Below are 17,357 nucleotides of genomic sequence, written 5' to 3' on the forward strand. Positions count from 1 at the left end.
TGCTGCCAAAAAAATTACGAAGTATGGCCGAGACGAATATATGTAGACTTATCAAACCAGAAAATGTGAATACTTTAATCCGATAACTAGCAACTGAACCGTGTAACGTGCATTATTTCGTTTCTTTTTCCTTGTCGATAGAAACTAAAAAAGCTACATCAACAGACAACTTTGTTTTTGCGAACACTAATAGGTGTAGGCAATGACTCAAAACTTAAATATTCATTAAGGCAATCTGATATAAACTTTATGGGTCAAGTCAAGAGATTAATGTGTTTATGCGAGATTTACACGCGCGCTCAATTTTAAGGCAAAGAGATGATATATATATATAATTTCCAAAAACTCTAAGATAAGTATTGTTAGTAGTATGAATAGTACGATGCTATACCGGAAATAAGTAGTTGATAAATGGATGCAGATTGAAGAATTCCAAGTAAACGTATTCAAGCATAGTTTCGTCGAATTTACAATACCTTTAATGATAACGTGTAATCTAATATGTATAAACCTCTTGTCGCTATCTGGATTTTGTACCAAGGTTATAAGGCAGATTATATGTTGAAAGGTTGCTGACCTGATGTGGAGACATGGCGTCGCTGCCGGGCGAAGGCTGGCCCTTCCGGGGAGACTTCGGGTCGACGTCGTCGGCACTGTTCAGTTTGTACAAACTTTGGGCTGTCACAAAAAGGAGTTTATATAAAATCAATCTGCATCAAAACATAAACAGTGGCAACTGCCGTCTCAACCTACAACCCTTGTCATATAGTTTAAACAGATTGTAGTATACAACTATTATTTCACTGTATCTTGATGGGTCTGAGAGAATTACGATCACAGAACGCAAGATCCTTCAACCAAATACCATTTCACATTACAAAAACAAGAACAACTTAAAAGCAATGACACTAATAAACGTTTTCACTTTCACAAACCTAACTTTTATCACCACCACACTACAATGACGCGTTTCAAACTCAACCAGAGCTCATCCTCAGAGCAACACCACCGTTCACCATGCTGGTAGTGGTTATAGATAGTTTGTTTGTTTGTTTGTTTATACTCTTTATTGTACAAAAAGGAAAAACAAAAAGGTTACATAAAAAGTAAAGTGTTAAGTACAAAGGCGTACTTATCCCTGCAGGGATCTCTGCCAGTCAACCTTTGAGTGGTAGTTTGTGTGATTTTGTGTTTTTACAGTGTGGAGGTGGAGGAACTGTACGAATACACATTTGTTTCATAGACAGCTATCACAAGGTCGCTGATGGATGAGCAACGTAAGGGGCCATCGATAAAATAAAATACGGTAAACCAATTTTGACTATTTTTAGCATCCCCCTCGTCTCACGTATTGCTATGAAAATTGCAATTATTTTTGTTCCTGCCACAAACCGCTTGACCCCTCCCCGTCCTAAAAGTGTGACGTAATTTATGGATGACCCCTAATTGTTTTACCCGACTGCTAAGGAAGGGTATTGTTTATACTAACAGTGCTGTGCGTTGAGCAGTTGCGCGAGCATGACGCTGGCTTGGGGCAGCGCGGGCTCGGAGGCCACGCTGTTGAGCGGCGGCGGGCGGCGCGCGGCTCCCTCGCCCGGCCCGCCCGACGTCGACCGGGAACGGATGCGGAGCGGTCCAGGGTTCGATTCGCGAGCCTGCTGGGAATTACATACAAGGATTTTTTATTAGACTTCTACGTAGCTTAAAGGTTGTCGCACACGTAACCGCTCGGCACCGGATCGGCGCCGCCTCACCTCATCTGCTCACCGTCAACCAGGCGTCAACGACACGCAAGCACGTAACGGAAACGGCTCAACATCTCGAGGTATCCGCGCAGCTGCGGCTAGGTGATTTACGGCTGGGCGAGAGAGCGCTTAAAGCGAGGTGGCATCGCGATCGAATCGAAACTGCGAGAGAGACAAGCAGTGGGGCGTGGGCGGGGTGGCCGCGGGGGGGACGATGGCGGTCTGCGCACCGTCCCCGTTCCGGCGGCGAGACGCAAGCGCGGCGGCGGCCCGACGTAAGCTCGATGAATGCGAGTTGCCCGCGCGCCGCTTGCGGATTACTAGCTTGTGCCGAGGCGAGGCGATGCTGTTCCAATGCCGATATGTGTGCGTAATTTCTTACAAAGAATACTGGACGGCTCATGTTGAGGCCGCGCCGAGCGGTTACGTGTGCGACAACTTTAAGGCAGCGTTTCCAACAGAGATTTGCGAGGAATGTGTTTGTCATGAACCAATAGAAATACTTCATTTACCTATCTTCGCTCTGTTAAGCCTTTCCACTAGAGCTATGCTGAGCGAGGATAGGTAAATTAAACGTTTCTATTGGTTCATGACAAACACAATCCTTGCAACGCGTCCTCGCAAACTTTGATGGAAACGCATCCTAACAACTCCTAAAAATTTTATAACATAAAATTGAACCGCCTACAAAAAACCATGAAAATAATTTTCTACCAGTCTTAAGTCGGTCGGTGCCTCAGCACGAGCCAGCAGGAGTGGACCTATAGTCATCTACCTCACCTACGCACTTATATTGGCCTTCAATCACTCCTGCTGGCTCGTGCTGAGGCACCGAACGACTTCAGACTGGTAGAAAAATATTTACATGGTTTTTTGTAGTCTGCACAATTTTTTGTTATAACATTTTTTTTCGTGCTTTTTAGTGTAATTAATCTAAGATACAATAGTTTAATAGCAACTACTTGTCACCTTTTACGAAAGATTGCTTTTTCCGATGCAGAGACGTTCTTTATTCTCTTGCTATTGCTCCACCACCCGTTTTACCATATGCATTACGTGAAGCATAAATTGCCTAGCAACTGTGGCAAAGTAATTAAAATTCAACACGTGAAATACTTGTTATTGAGTAGTAACTCCGATGGTCAACTGTGGTCTTCATCATCAGTTCCACTTCACCAAATGATGATTTTCAAGAGCAAATACACGAGTTACTACTAAATATATCCAATTTACTATAGGTGTCCCTACAACCATTTGAAGAGTTCTCTCGGTTTATTTAAGATCTATCTATCAGATCCTGATTTAGTGCTTATGGGACCTAATTAAAGACATTTCAAGACGAACAAAAAAAAATTTCAAATCGGTTTATAAGTGACGGAGTTCTGAGGTAACAAACATTAAAAAAAATACAACCGAATTGATAACCTCCTTTTTTGAAGTCGGTTAAAAAAGGATTTGGGGGATAAAAATAGCTACCCTCCACGATGCACGGCGATGCAGCGCTGGCCGGCCTCCCACTAGGTGGACTGGCGAAATCGCGGCAGTCGCGGGTAACCGGTATGGATTAATAGCGATATGGATGAATACGGACGAACCGCGTTAAACATACTTGACGAGGCCGAGTAATGGACGGATTGCGACTTGAACAAATCGCATATTGGACCAACAGCTATCAAATCGATGCAGGTAGCAAGTTCTCGTTCATTCTGGCGTTCTAAAGGGGAGGCCTTTGATCAACAGTGGGAGTTACCCTCTGCGAATGCCTCTGCGCAGCAGCGGCGGCGGCAGCGGCGACGTCGACCGCGGGCGCCGGCGCGGGCGCGCTGACCGTCCAATCAGCGTTGAGCTGCGCGCCCAGCGGCAGACTGTGTGAACGGTATTGGTCCTTGCCGGTTGACCGTCCGCCCGGCGACACCACCCCGCCCTGGGAATAAACACGTACACGTACTACCAGAAGCCGTATAGTTTAGCAACTTTTTATTAACTTTTTATTTAAAAAATGCACCATTACTTATTTTAAACGTACTCCTTGAAAATAAATAACACAGTTGTTATATAATTGCGCGTATATAAAGAAAAATCTTATCTGTCAATTACGAGTACGTACCTGCTGCGAAGAGGTCGGCACTAAAGGTGGGGACGGCATCTTAAACGCGCGCGTGTTAACAGTACTCGTAGTGGGCTTCGCCTTGTACGAGTCCACCGAGTTCGGTTGGAGGTACTGCATTTGCGGCTGCGGCTGCGGCTGCCTCGTCTGGCGAGACTCGATGCTGATTGACTGCTGGTTCTGGGTCGAGTGTTGCCCGTAATTCGTGTACTGGTTATTGGGAAGCTGGCTCGAGTACATCGCTAATCGAGGCCTGGGCTTCTCCCGAACGTAGCCGCTTCGACCCTGAATCACGATGGCGGAAGCGTACTTCTGATTTTGTACGGGCTGTTGTAGTAGTGACACTGTTTCGGGAGCGGTTTGAGACGGCGTCACGACTGCAAAGTAAATGTGTCATTTTCTATTATTCAAACGATCCGTAAGGATTTAAGAGTGGTGTATCCTAATTATTCATACCTGCGTTGTACTTGTAGGTGGTTTCAGGTTGTGATATAACTTTGGACGTGTACTGAACGCGCGGCTTTTGATCGTACACGTTGTTCATTTGCTGAGCTGGCTGGGCCGCGCCCTGTTGCTCGTACGAGCCGGACGGATACGGCGACATGATATCCTGAGCATTGAGCATGTTGTTCTGAAGGTTCGTCTGAACGAACAACCGTCCGTTGTCGTACATTTGCAAATGCTCATTCTTGATTGTTTGATCAGACATTGACATCATTTGAGTATTATTGGTAGAACCTTGAAAAGAAGAGACTGGATTTAGTACTCTGTTGGTAGGAAATAAATAACTGAGACAGGTGAGACAGGTTAGCTACGTGCCATGGATGGTCATTTGACTGGTAGGCATGGTGGCGGCGGTCGAGGTGTGACTGCCAGTCACGTTGTACCCGTGGGTGTTGTAGGTGTCTACTGACATGCTGTTGCGATACATGGTGTCTTCTGGCGGGAGCGCCGTCTCTTCGGGCACGGGTGGCAGGCGGGGAGTCGAAAACAGATCTGTACCATGAAACAACAGAATTACCTTCAAAGTACCTTAATATACATATAATAAATGTTCTTAACATGCATCTCACTACTTACCTTGTAGAGGTTCCAATGTGTCCATAAAATCGTCAAGATTAGGTTGCAGTGGCCCTAAACTTGGTTGAATGAAATCTGCTAAACTTGCACCTCGGGCTAAAACAGAAAAAAATATATGTGATACTGAGTAACTATACATCTATTAATGCCTATTACAAAACAGTGGGATTGCAAAATAGAACAGTATGAATGTTGACGACAGAATGCAACATGGGTTTTGTTCCTATTTTTTTACTTCTACAAATCTTAATGATCTGAATGATCGATGTCTTTGGGTATGAAACAGCATCATATTAATCGCTTGCCCCCTGGGCTAAGCCAGTGGTATTTTTATTTCGTTCTTAGGAGTACCATTACAGTATTGGTGGTCCAGTGGCAAATCCAGGTGAGAGGGGGGAGAGAGGCTAAGGGGCTAAACCCCTAACTTATAACATTACAAAACTGCAATAAAGTTAGTTACCGATCTCCCGTGGGTCAGGAAAGGCGAAAGGCTGGTGGCTGGTGATGGTGGAGAAGAGAGTGTCACTCATGAAGCTGAGGTAATCCTCGTCGGTCAACATGTTGGCCGCGAAGTCGCTGCACTGCGAAAACGACTCCACCGTGTCCATCTCCGATATCTACCATCAAGGATAAACTCTTAACTGTGACGTCAATAGGCAATTTGCAAGCACTTTTATTTGTTCAAATATATCTTTATTCTTCAACAAACCAAGTTTTGTAAGATTGTTTTCAATATTTCAAAACAATTCAAAGCTATGGGCGTTTTAAATTGTCAACTAGACAGACAGATCCGACATGTCGTATGACGTCATGCCTGCCACGACGTTCATATTCATATATAAAGTCCATGCTAATTTTTATTTTTAAGTACAATGTTTTTATTAACTTGAGGACGGTGATAGAACGGCCTTTTCATCTGCTACAAGAACGTATGGCGGCAATACTTAGGGAGTATAATAAATAGTACTACTCTATCGAGTGAGTTGTACTGAATCACGATTCGTACTCTGCTGTGGTATTCTATAAAAAAAACCTCGTACATGGATTCAGCTCTGCAATTTACACGAAGCCTTAACCTAACCCGTTCGCATGTAGATTCGGGTGACTTAACATTCATTGTGCGTTGAGTTGAACTGTACAATGACCAAGTTATAGAATTATTCAAACGCTGAATTCGCAGTCAAGCTTAGTTTAGAGAATAACACTCTTAAAAGACAGATGTCACCTGCTACGCGATAATACCGCTTCTATTGCCTAACTATTCATGTTTCTACGAATCGGAACATTTACACTCTATCTCAAAACCCACCCTAAAAGAAGAGTCAATATTAGTCATGTCAATCTTGTGTTGGATTTAATAAAAACGCTGCGCTGATTTTAATCTAACTTGACAGCGTGACAGTGTAATTTTTAGTAGTAGAGGGATTAAGAAACTTTATCCACATTTAATCCGCTGTGTGCTTTCTTAATCAGTTAAGTCTAGAGTAATTGTAAATGTTTTTATATCAAGCGTAGTTACCTTAACGATGCTTACCGTATCCTGGACAGAGGTGTCCCCCTTTCCAAGGAGACGCATTATATGAAACATGCGCCATTTTTTATATTCTGCTATAACTGCTTCGGCTCGACGCTTCCAGTACTTCCCTTCTAATATTGTTGTCTACAAGGGAAAATAAAGTATTTAATGAAATATTTTACATCTTTGTGCTACTAATGTCATCTTGACATTCACTATATTCATTAAAAAAAATCACAGTGAAATTTATTACGAAAAGGTTCCACCCTGGTACGTGATTTAGTTTCCTTGACTGTACTGCATGTAGATACGAAAGCCCATTATACCATACATCGTTTCGTTACCATTCCGATACACGCAAAAAATAATCATTGACCGAATTACCATGAGGTACAGCACACTACACTGGTACGTACGATAAATTTACTAACTTATGTATCCACTTTTTCATACTGGTCGCATATACAATTGGATAAACTTATGTTAGGTGTAAAGTTGACTGTACCTGAAGCGCGTTATAAACAAAGCATGGTATACAAAGTCCCACACGACGTTGTCATTCCGGTGCTTACAGGTAGCGGCACGCGTTTGTACACGAACGTCAGAATATGATAGGTGTCAACGAATCGTCACATCGTTTGCAACGGATATATAGGCTTTTCGACCCTTTATTTTTTGCAAAACTAAAGAAAACTAACTAACGTTTTTGGTTATTAGCTCTAAATTGATAATTTCGTGGTCAATTTTCCAAAAACTGATGTCCATTAATTAAAAACCCGATATCTAATCTCAACACCAATCATAATCATTCTTAAATATATTAGTGTTTTTTTTTTTGGCTTCTTCAGTCATCTTCGATTAAAAGCCGTTTTTGGTAATTATGATATAGGTAGAGTCATTCACGATGACACGTACCGTGGTTCTAATTACAATGTCATTAATGTCTAATTTTGTCACAATCACGCGGTTTCGTGGATGGCACTAGGTATATGACTGAAATAGTCACGATACGAATATGAATTTTCACTTTTTTTTGCAAACATATTCGCACAATAATTTGCGAATGCGTATTTCGTTTATCACTCACTACTAGTACAAATATGTATGAATGCTAGTGCAGACAGCAATCGTTGCGTCTATGCCAGAAGGTATCGTAACGACCCTGGTATGGTAGTGGGCGACCACCTTAATTTTTAAACAAGTATACCCTTCAGTTTAAATAACACTTAAGTACCTCTGGTTTCACATGAGTGTCAACATCCAACGGCGAAGCAAACTGGCACACTAACGTATTTTGCTTCTTGATGACTGAAAATAAAAACAGCTAGTTATTCCGATGCGATATACCCGATTATATTATAATCAATATTTTATTCTATATTAGTATTTTTTAATATTCTTCGAGACAATATTTTCGATATCAATACAATTTAAGAGATAAAGCGGGGTTTATCACGCCTTCGGCGCAGGACGCCGCGCGGGCACAGTCTGGCGCTACACAATTTAAGTTACGTGATAAGATTGCAATATTTAGTAATTGGATCAAGGTTTCTTTGCAAATTAAGAGACTGGCAGGCGAGACCGTGAGATGAGTACCAGCGGAATCATGGATGCTGTTTCGTATGCCGATCTGTGTGTGATGACGAATGACGATACACTCTAGCTCTAGCTTTTATTCTAGGCTCTGGCCGGCGAAAGCTGTCCACGCATTTTTTACGAAACTTTAATCTGGTATAATTTTTGAGACTGTCAAAACTGTCATATTGTCATTCTAGCCCGACTTAAATAATTTTGATACTTCTGCTATAAGAAATAAATAAAATATTTTTTGTTTAATTCAACGTCCTACCATCCTAAAAATGCAAAATGTTATATGATTATGTTAGAAGATATATTCAATGCCAATCTGGTCCAAAATGGTCCAAAAATGTATGCGTCTGCACTGTACGTAAATGGGCACTGACCAAGGTCATAAAATTTACCACGGGACTCCTAAAGTGCATCATCAACTTTCACAGTACTTTTTTTACTACATACATTTTGATGAAGCTTGAAAAGTCCCGAGTATAATTTAATATCTGGAAAATTAAAATAGTTTCCAAGTATCGGCATCGTTTAATGAGTGTACAGCAAGTGTTGTCAGCCTCATTTTTTTTTTATTTGCCGCGGTTTCACGTGGACAGCTTTCGCTGGCCAATGTCAACCCGAATTTTCTAGACTCACTTGTTAGTACAGACAGATGATTGAATAATGTTTCTAGCGCCGTATAGATTCTGTTACTAGAAATCAAAAAAAAAATGCCAATTTGTGATTGGGAGAGAGAACTTGAGAGTAGAAGTGACTCTTCGTTACATATTGGTACCTAATGGAGAGCATAATACTTTGTTGGTACTGTATCCATCCCACAAAGCAGCGCAAACTCTACGCGACTGCAGTGAGCAGGTCTTTTGGACTTCAGTAGGAATTGCCGCAAGTGATAAGTACATAAAGCATCCGTCTCTTTTGCACGCGCTTATTACATTTATTTATTTATTGATTTGCCAACAGATACAACACTAACAAAGTGTTTATCCAATTATAGGCAAACACACCATGCATGCATAATATTAATAATTCGTAAACCGAGCGAAGCGACGGTGAGCGTGCTCCTGTCTGACTATTTATATAAAACAGACTTCCTAAGACGGAGAAAATAAAATAAATGCATAAATCGCATAAATTCATTTGACTACTTAGGTACTTATACAATTTCAGGAACTTAGCTAACAGAAAATTTTGCACCGAGAACTAGTTCCTAACACCACTCCTATATTTACAGAGGAACATTATGTACTTGTTCAATAATATAGATAAGAGGTCAACCTTTGTTTGTTTAAACACTTTATTATGCTCTTGACATAGTTATTCTATGGAGAATACTATGAGATGAGATCCTAAATTAGTTCGGTAAGATCTCAAAGCAAACGGCCGGAAGTTAATTATTCGAGAATTCTGCCTGGGGACCGTAAAGCCGATTTGTTTTAAGATTTGGGGACAATCTATGCAACCGTTCAAAATTTTGTACAGTAAAACCTGATCAGAGATCCAGCGACTATCCTCGAGAGAAGGCATCTTAAAGAAGTTCAAACGTGCACGATATGAGTGCAATGAGGAAAGTTTATTTTGATGAACTGTCAAATAGAAGAGAAAACGCTTTTGAATCCTTTCAATTCTGTCCATGTGGCACCTATATATGCGGATTCCAAACACTTAAACAGTAGTCCAGTAAACTTCGGACCAATGCAAAATGGTCGGACAAATGCTGCTTTAAATATAGTGTTATATTTAAAGCAGCAATATTTCTGAACTTTTTACCGTTACGCCAAATAAAACCCAATAGCTTAAAAGCTCTTTTTATAATATCGTCGATGTGGGTGGTAAATACTGACTACTGAAATACTGGCTGTCCAAAATCACGCCGAGATCCCTTATCTGAGTTACTTCTTCCAGAAAGGCATTATTAATCCTGTAATTTACTAATATTTAAGGGCAGCCCATTTAAATAAGACCATTGATAAATGCGATTAAGATCATCCTGTAGTTTCTGGGAGTCTGATTCATTGTGAACAAATTTTTAAGTCGTCGGCAAAATATGAAAAAGAAGAATGGTGAATTACCCAGCCATGTCATTAATAAAACTCAAGAACAGTGTCGGACCTAAGTGGGATCCCTGCGGAACGACCGAAGAAGCCACAAAACTTTTGGACTCATACCCAGACACCACTACCCTTTGCGACCTGGATGTGAGATAACATGACAATCAATCCAACAGTTTTCTATGTAATCCGAAGTGACTTAATTTTCTTATTAGTATGCCATGGTCTACCCTATCGAATGCTTTACTAATGTCTGTGTACAACGCATCTATTTGAAGTCCCTTGTCAAGAGCTTCAGACAATTCTGAAACATGCAAAACCAGATTTAAGAGCGTGGATTTATTGCTTCGAAATCAATGTTGCTCTTGTATTAGAAGTGGTTTCAAATGGGATGTTAAAGGTTAAAGCTGAGTTAATCAAGGATTCGAAAACCTTTCCAAAAATAGAAAGCAACGATATGGGTCTAGAGTTCTGGATGTCGCTAGTGTTACCACCTTTATGGACCGGCACAACAATAGCCTGTTTCCACACTGAAGGAAAGACACCAGTTGCCAATGAGTAGTTGTATATAATGCTTAGAGGACCCGACAAGCTGCGAGCATAGCTTACGATAAAAACCGCCGGGATGCGGCCAGCACCTTTATTCCTATCTAATTTAATAAAGGCATTTTCAACCAAATCAGAAGACAGTTTAATTTCACCTAGGGTGTGTTGTAATTTGATGGGCTGCTAAAGAGCTGACATGAGATGCACAAGAATTCATCGAATTATTTCTCACATAGACAGAAGAGAAATGTTCCGCGAATGCATTGCATATAAATATAGGATCTGAAATCATTCTACCGTCATACATAACTCATTTCACACGGTATGGTGCTCTCATTCTTGCGTTTGGATTTGATAAAGGACCAAAAAACCTTAAAATTGTTATTACAAATGTGCTCAACAGTTTTCATATATTTGGCATAACACTCCTCAGTTTGTTGGTGACACCTAACTCTGGCCTCCCTGAACTCCAATTTATCAATGGGATAATCATGTTTTTTACATTTCTGTCGCAGTTTATCCTTCTCTTTTATGAGCGCTATCAAATTTTTGTATACCAGACTGGATATTTACCTCGCTTAGGTTTCATAACCGCAACGTTTATTTATAACTAGCTTTTCACTTCGTCCGCGTGGAATCTCTATACTCTGGCAAATATTTAATTTATTTAGGATACCTATTCTGCCATAGAAACTTCTACGGTTTGCTGAAAATAATCTATTTTAATACAATTACAATGCTATAAATATAAACACATTTTTTTTGTTCTTCCATCCATCCATCCTACACCTACCTCCTACCCTGCCAACACAAAAGGACTAATTCTTCATAGGGAACTCTTGACACCTTACGTCCTTTATTGTAAGTTAGGAGGGTAGTGCCGAAAGCTGTGAAAAAATCAAACTTCTAAGTCCAGGCAATCAAAAGCTACAGTCATTAAAAAGGTGTTTCTATAAAAATCGCCTTAACAGAAAAAAATATAGGGTACTTCCGGCTGTCCAAGAAACTTGGAATTTTGCATTATGGTAGCTCTTATTGCACAACAAATAAGAAAAATACGAAAATCATCATTTTTCATGTCTGACTATCTATGTCAATAAGCCATCGCGTACATTTTGCTTATGAGCTTAGAAAGCTCTGCTAACACTACATCATCCACTCTGCTAACATCGCACGTAAAATTTTCAAAAACGCTTGAACAAATATCTATTTATTTATTTCTTATAAGTGCCCAAATGCCAAGTTTCATAAAGAACCATCGATTTCTCTTCGACAATGACAATCTTCCATATAAAGTTTCATCCCCTATTTGACCCCCTCACAGGAAGAATTATAAAAAACGCGCGAACAAATTTCTGTTTATCTCTTATTACGTGCCCAAATGCCAAGTTTCATAAAGAACCATCGATTTATCTTCGACAATGTATAATAATGTAAGTATACAATAATGTATTGACATCTGTATATGTACTGTGGTTTTTTAAAACCATGCCCTCAGTGGCTGATACGCTACGCCACTGAGGGTATGGTTTTTATCCGGCTTGAATGTCCTTTAATAGAGAGGTGGTATGCATCGACTAAGTACGTAAGCCAAAAACGGACTATGAAATTATACACTTATTATATACACTAAATTCAGGTGTGGTATGTACAGAATTGTCTTATACCTTAAAAGTTCCAGGAAGTAGATATAGAGTAGAATAATAAGATAGTATTCTCTTAATAACCCTGATTCATCGTGAGGCAAACAAATTTCATACAGGAATGACCTCTTAAAAAAGCTCATCTATATTATCAGTACCTTGTTATTACAAGTATTGCATAACGCAAATAAACAAAACACATCAATATTTAATAGCATACGTGTAGGTGCGAGTAGGTATATATGTGTGAGCCTATGAAGACAAATATATGTAATCCCCATGTTCACCAGTTTTTTCAACTGGTTTAGTGTAGGTATATGTTAAAACAGGGCAATGAAACTGGTTTTAAACAACAGCTGTGACACTGACACAAACTAACTAATAAAAAACTTTGTTGACTAAGACATGTCAATTCATAAGAGCGTCATAACATCATCATCGGTAAACATATATCTATTCATTTGACATTCAATCTACTTATATCAATTACATTTGATAGATTTGTATTTCACTCATATTGTATTTACTATCACAACATGCAACTGTTTTAAATATAAAGTATGGGCTATAAACCCTAAAACTAATAAATTAGAGAATAATAATAAAAGAGCAAATACTCACACTGCATGTGCCAGCATCTCCATATGACGTTGTTTAGTCTGATCTTCTCCTTCCAGCGAAGTTTTATACCTTTGAAACGATTCCATTTAGGGGATGTTAGTTTTTGTCTGTGAAGCAAGATACACAACAATGTAGTTATTGAAAATAACTCACCATACTCTGCCTAACTTCACGTTCCGTCACAACTTGTTGTATATTGTAACCTTAATTTTACACAAGTTAACTATAAAAGTTCTTGAACTTGTTAAAATCATTTTGACTTGAAAACAATTTAAAACAAACATGATAAAGAGGAAAGGTTGGAACTGTATGTTTGTGTAAAGAGTACAGCCTTTCAGAGGAAACTGTACAATAGTAATGATGATGGGTGGCGATCAAATATGAAGGCTGTTATCAGAAATGCTATCAATAAGTGATCTTAAGCTTATATAAATAACAGCCTTGATAAGAAGCTAGACTATCTTATCAAGTCTCTACTAGTACAAATACAGGTAGAAAAGGAAATTACCAACGAAGTAAACTTTATTAGTTTAATACAAAGTTAATTAAACCACATTGCAGATATTTTTTCTCTTTGTTATATTTTCATATTCTGTAAGAAAACAAATTGGTTTCATCATAGTATTTAAATGATAACCTTTTTCTGACCCAAAACCATTTATAACTATAACTTTCACCTCCTTTTAAAAGCAATCTAACAATAGCGTACGGACTATGACATGCTTTTAAATAAATTTTATTAAAAAAGTAATTTAAAGATATTTCAGGTTTTCATGTTACGAGGGGTGGTCCAAAAGTAACGATAATGAGTATGAATAGCAAAACATGTGGTCAAGAAGTAAATTTATTTTGTTATGTCGTTTCCTAATAAGTCTACTAACATGGCCATCTTGTTTAGAAAACACGAGTTTCTTTTAAAAAAAATATTTTTTCTTGACTCGTCAAAAAATGCATCCACCGCGGCCATTGCCTCACTATTATTAGAAAAATTGTTGCCTCTCTCTCTCTCTCTCTCTCTCTCTCTCTCTCTCTGGTCTCTTTTGAGTCGTGCAAAGAGATAAAAGTCGATGGGGGTTAGGTCTAACGAATATAGGGAATGTTCCAGAATTTCGAGCCCTGCATCACGAATAGCAGCCATTGTAACACCTGGCCTTGTGAACGGGTGCGTTGTCTCGATGAAACAGAACGCAGCTCGAAGTTTACCCTGCCGCTTCTCTTTGATTACTTCGCGCAATCTTTGTATTTGGCCAGCTTAGTAAAAGCCAATAAGAGTGGCTCTTTTCTAACGATATTCAATCATTATTACTTCCTTAGCATCCCTGAACACGGATGCCATAACTTTTCCCACTGAGCTTGCGACTAAATTTCTGCGGCGTTGGAAAGATGATCGCTTCTCTAGGTCATGGACTGCTGTTTGGTCTCAGGATCAAAATCATGGATCCAAAACTTGTCCATGGTCACAAACCGACGCAAAATCTTTTCCAGATCAGTTTGAAATTTTTCAAGATTTGCCTTTGTAATTTCGTATCGTATTTCCTTTTTTTCAGCGTTTAACATTCTGGGCGGGCACCCAACGAACTTTTTTTCATGTGCAGTTGATTAGTTAAGATCCCTTGAATACGTCCATATTAGAGCCCCGTGATCTCAACTTGATGCCAGATTCTTCTATCCGCCAAAACAAGATTATGAATTTTTGAGAAATTATCTTCAATGAGGGCTTCAAATTGGCGGCATTATAGCTCATCTGTAGTGGATATTCTACCCAAATAAAACTTATTGCATTAGCGTCCAATTGTAGAATATGGCAGAGCAGAATACCCTAGTGTTTTTCCATCGTTTTTTGTCAGATAACTTCGTATTTATCTTGCTTTCTCAATTACAGGTTGAACACGCGTAAACTTGGGCATGTAAAAGTATTTACTGCTATGCTGCTATGTTAAAATTAAACATATGTATACTTTTTTGATGCCATTTTAATCGTAAAAAAGAAAACTATATAACAATGAAAGTTATTTTTATGAAAGATTTATATCTATCAAGATGTCGAACCGGCAACTCCAACAACGCGAACTTATACACACACAAAACCCAATGCTCAGCTACAGGAAGGGATGTCACAAAAAGGTAAAAAGGTCCACAATACACTGTATATGTTCAGTTTTGAAGAGGTTCCGGGAACGCTTAACTATAGAAAGAAAGCCAGGAAGTGGCGGACTGCAGGGTGTAACAAAAAGTGAAACCTAGAGCAGGTTTCAAGAAGTTTTAAAGCACAGGCGGCACGAGATCGGAATTTGAGACAGAATTTAGAAGCAAAAACACGATCAAGAAAACTTTAATGATTTTTCTTTACGAAATTTCACTGCGTTGTGCTTGTTCCTGGACAAGAGTTTTATACCAGCAAAAACCGCAGAGACGTTCCTGAGGATCGTAAAACAAAAAACGATCCAAGTTTCCCAAAAAAATCCTTCTTTGGCAGGCAATTTGTAGTTGCGGGAAAAGAAGCAGCTAGTTCATAACTACCAGAACAATAAACGGCACCATCTATCAAAAGGAGTGCTTACAAAAGCGGTTACTTGCATTTATTAAAAAGCTCGACTCTCAAACGTTGTTTTGGCCAGATCTGGCCAGTTGCCATTACGTTAAACCCGTGATGGAATGGTCCGAATCAAACGGGGTGGCCGTGGTACAGAAGGGCAGCAATCCGCCAAACTGTCCAGAACTCCGGGACATCGAGGAGTATTGGAGTATTATGAAAGGACTTCTTAAAAAGAGAGGCGGAGAGGTGAAATCCGTGGCTGAGCTGCAAAAAATGTGGACTTGGGCGATCAAGAGTTATCCCGACGTGAAGGTGCAGTCCAATGGCGGACTATGCCCGTCAGAGGCCCGGGGCGGCAAAGCTGAATGAGGCCCCCCAGCTTTAAAAAAAATGTATGTACTAAGCACATTTTTAAAATCTTGTTTCTTTTCTTCCGCCCCCCTGTTAGTCCGCTACTGGTGCAGTCCCTCGTGAGTCGTGTTTGAGGAAAAGTATGATCAATGGCTTACACGTCAAGAAATCTTGACTAAAAGTAATTCATTTAAAATACATTAAATTTACTTATATTTAATGTAAACGTCTTTTGATTATTTATTAAATCTTTTCCATGGTATTAATTTTAGTGTGCCCAAGTTTTGGCGTGTTCAACCTTTAGCTCCAGTAAACTTCTGTAAGCTAGTTAAGAAAGCAAGATAAATAAGAACTTTTCCGACAAAATACGATGGCAAAACATTATGCACTACATCTGTATGTCTGAAACATTTTTTTAGAAAAAACAATAAGAATAAAATGTATGTCCCTTGAGCAGAATTTAGGTTTTATGCCTTTGGTCAAGTATCAATTTGGAGAATGTTAATGTTTATTGGGTTTTTTTTTATTTGACTGGATGGCAAACAAGCAAGTAATTTGTGGTACTATTACTATCATTATCTGTATTAATAATAAAATTGCAAGGAGATAAACTCCTGGCTATTCTTGAAAATGTTATCAAAGGGGCAACAATTAAGTATGTTGATAATGTTTACCAAAAAACGACTTAATCTAGTTTCAGTGTCAATGGTTCAAGTAAATCATAAACTTAAAATAAAATGGGTGGATTTCAATGGATTCTGCGTAATTTGCCTTGCATTTTTTTTTCAAAAGGTAAATTTTGTAAAGTTATTTGAATTAAGTAAGTAAAATTTTTAGTATAACACAGTACATAGTAATAACTTTTATCCTCAAAATAGGACTTATTATACATATATGACAAGTCATTATTCTCTTCTCTATTATGCAATGAATACAAAAAACAGCTTCTGGTAACAAATTGTGAAATTTTGGGTAACAATTTGTGTTTACTAAGGAAGGATATCGCAAGTTAAATCCAATACCGTCACTATAAGGCAGAGGCGATTTAGCGACCACATGCATTGACTTTGAAATTCAACCTTATTGATTTAGTAATAAGTTACAATATTCATTGTAATTATGGAAAATTCTACTAGCTTTAAAAACATCCTTTGCTAGGTATGTATTCGATAGCTGCTTTTGATTCTGTGATAGTATGTTCCAAATATCCAATAAATGGGGCCTTATAAAGGGTTAATGCCATTTTACGGCGCTTGGCGCAACCTAAAGTGTCATTTAAGCGAAGCGCGAAGAAACCTATTGGTTTCGCTAGAGGGGGTTGGTTCTTGAATGACATTTAGCCAAGTTGACTGGGATGTTTACTGCAAGCTTGGCACTAAACAAAAAGACACGCGTCTTCTTTCGAAATTTTGCAAAATTATAAGTAAAACTGTGTCATTTTGCATTTAGTGCCAGTGTTCTGCGCAAAATCCAAGTGAGTTTTATCTAGTTTTAAGTGAAATACTGTAATTTTGGTCTAAAGGCCAGTTTTCTACTTATTCATCAATAAATTTGACATACAAAATAAATTGCAATAC

The 17,357-nt window shown here is 39.0% G+C and overlaps 1 protein-coding gene across 3 annotated transcripts in view; it reads right to left on the reverse strand.

Moving 5' to 3' along the window:
- The window catches only part of Mondo (MLX interacting protein mondo), a 31,182-nt gene that overhangs the window by 10,740 nt on the left and 3,085 nt on the right, over window positions 1–17,357 (reverse strand). Inside the window, exons 1-12 of one of the 3 annotated variants that reach the window (XM_074087990.1) lie at window positions 13,047–13,264; window positions 12,894–12,962; window positions 7,683–7,756; window positions 6,467–6,592; window positions 5,393–5,549; window positions 4,933–5,028; window positions 4,672–4,848; window positions 4,309–4,590; window positions 3,853–4,229; window positions 3,496–3,669; window positions 1,490–1,658; window positions 578–678 (exon numbers count right to left, since the gene is read on the reverse strand). In XM_074087990.1, coding sequence (XP_073944091.1) covers window positions 578–678; window positions 1,490–1,658; window positions 3,496–3,669; window positions 3,853–4,229; window positions 4,309–4,590; window positions 4,672–4,848; window positions 4,933–5,028; window positions 5,393–5,549; window positions 6,467–6,592; window positions 7,683–7,756; window positions 12,894–12,900 — 1,740 coding nt within the window. In that variant the 5' untranslated portion in view covers window positions 12,901–12,962; window positions 13,047–13,264. Of the gene's footprint in view, window positions 1–577; window positions 679–1,489; window positions 1,659–3,495; window positions 3,670–3,852; window positions 4,230–4,308; window positions 4,591–4,671; window positions 4,849–4,932; window positions 5,029–5,392; window positions 5,550–6,466; window positions 6,593–7,682; window positions 7,757–12,893; window positions 13,001–13,046; window positions 13,265–17,357 lie in introns of those variants that run through there. The other 2 variants (XM_074087989.1, XM_074087988.1) reach the window with 2 other exon arrangements.

This window comes from Choristoneura fumiferana, chromosome 5, assembly GCF_025370935.1.
Source record: "Choristoneura fumiferana chromosome 5, NRCan_CFum_1, whole genome shotgun sequence".
Classification (NCBI taxonomy): domain Eukaryota; kingdom Metazoa; phylum Arthropoda; class Insecta; order Lepidoptera; family Tortricidae; genus Choristoneura; species Choristoneura fumiferana.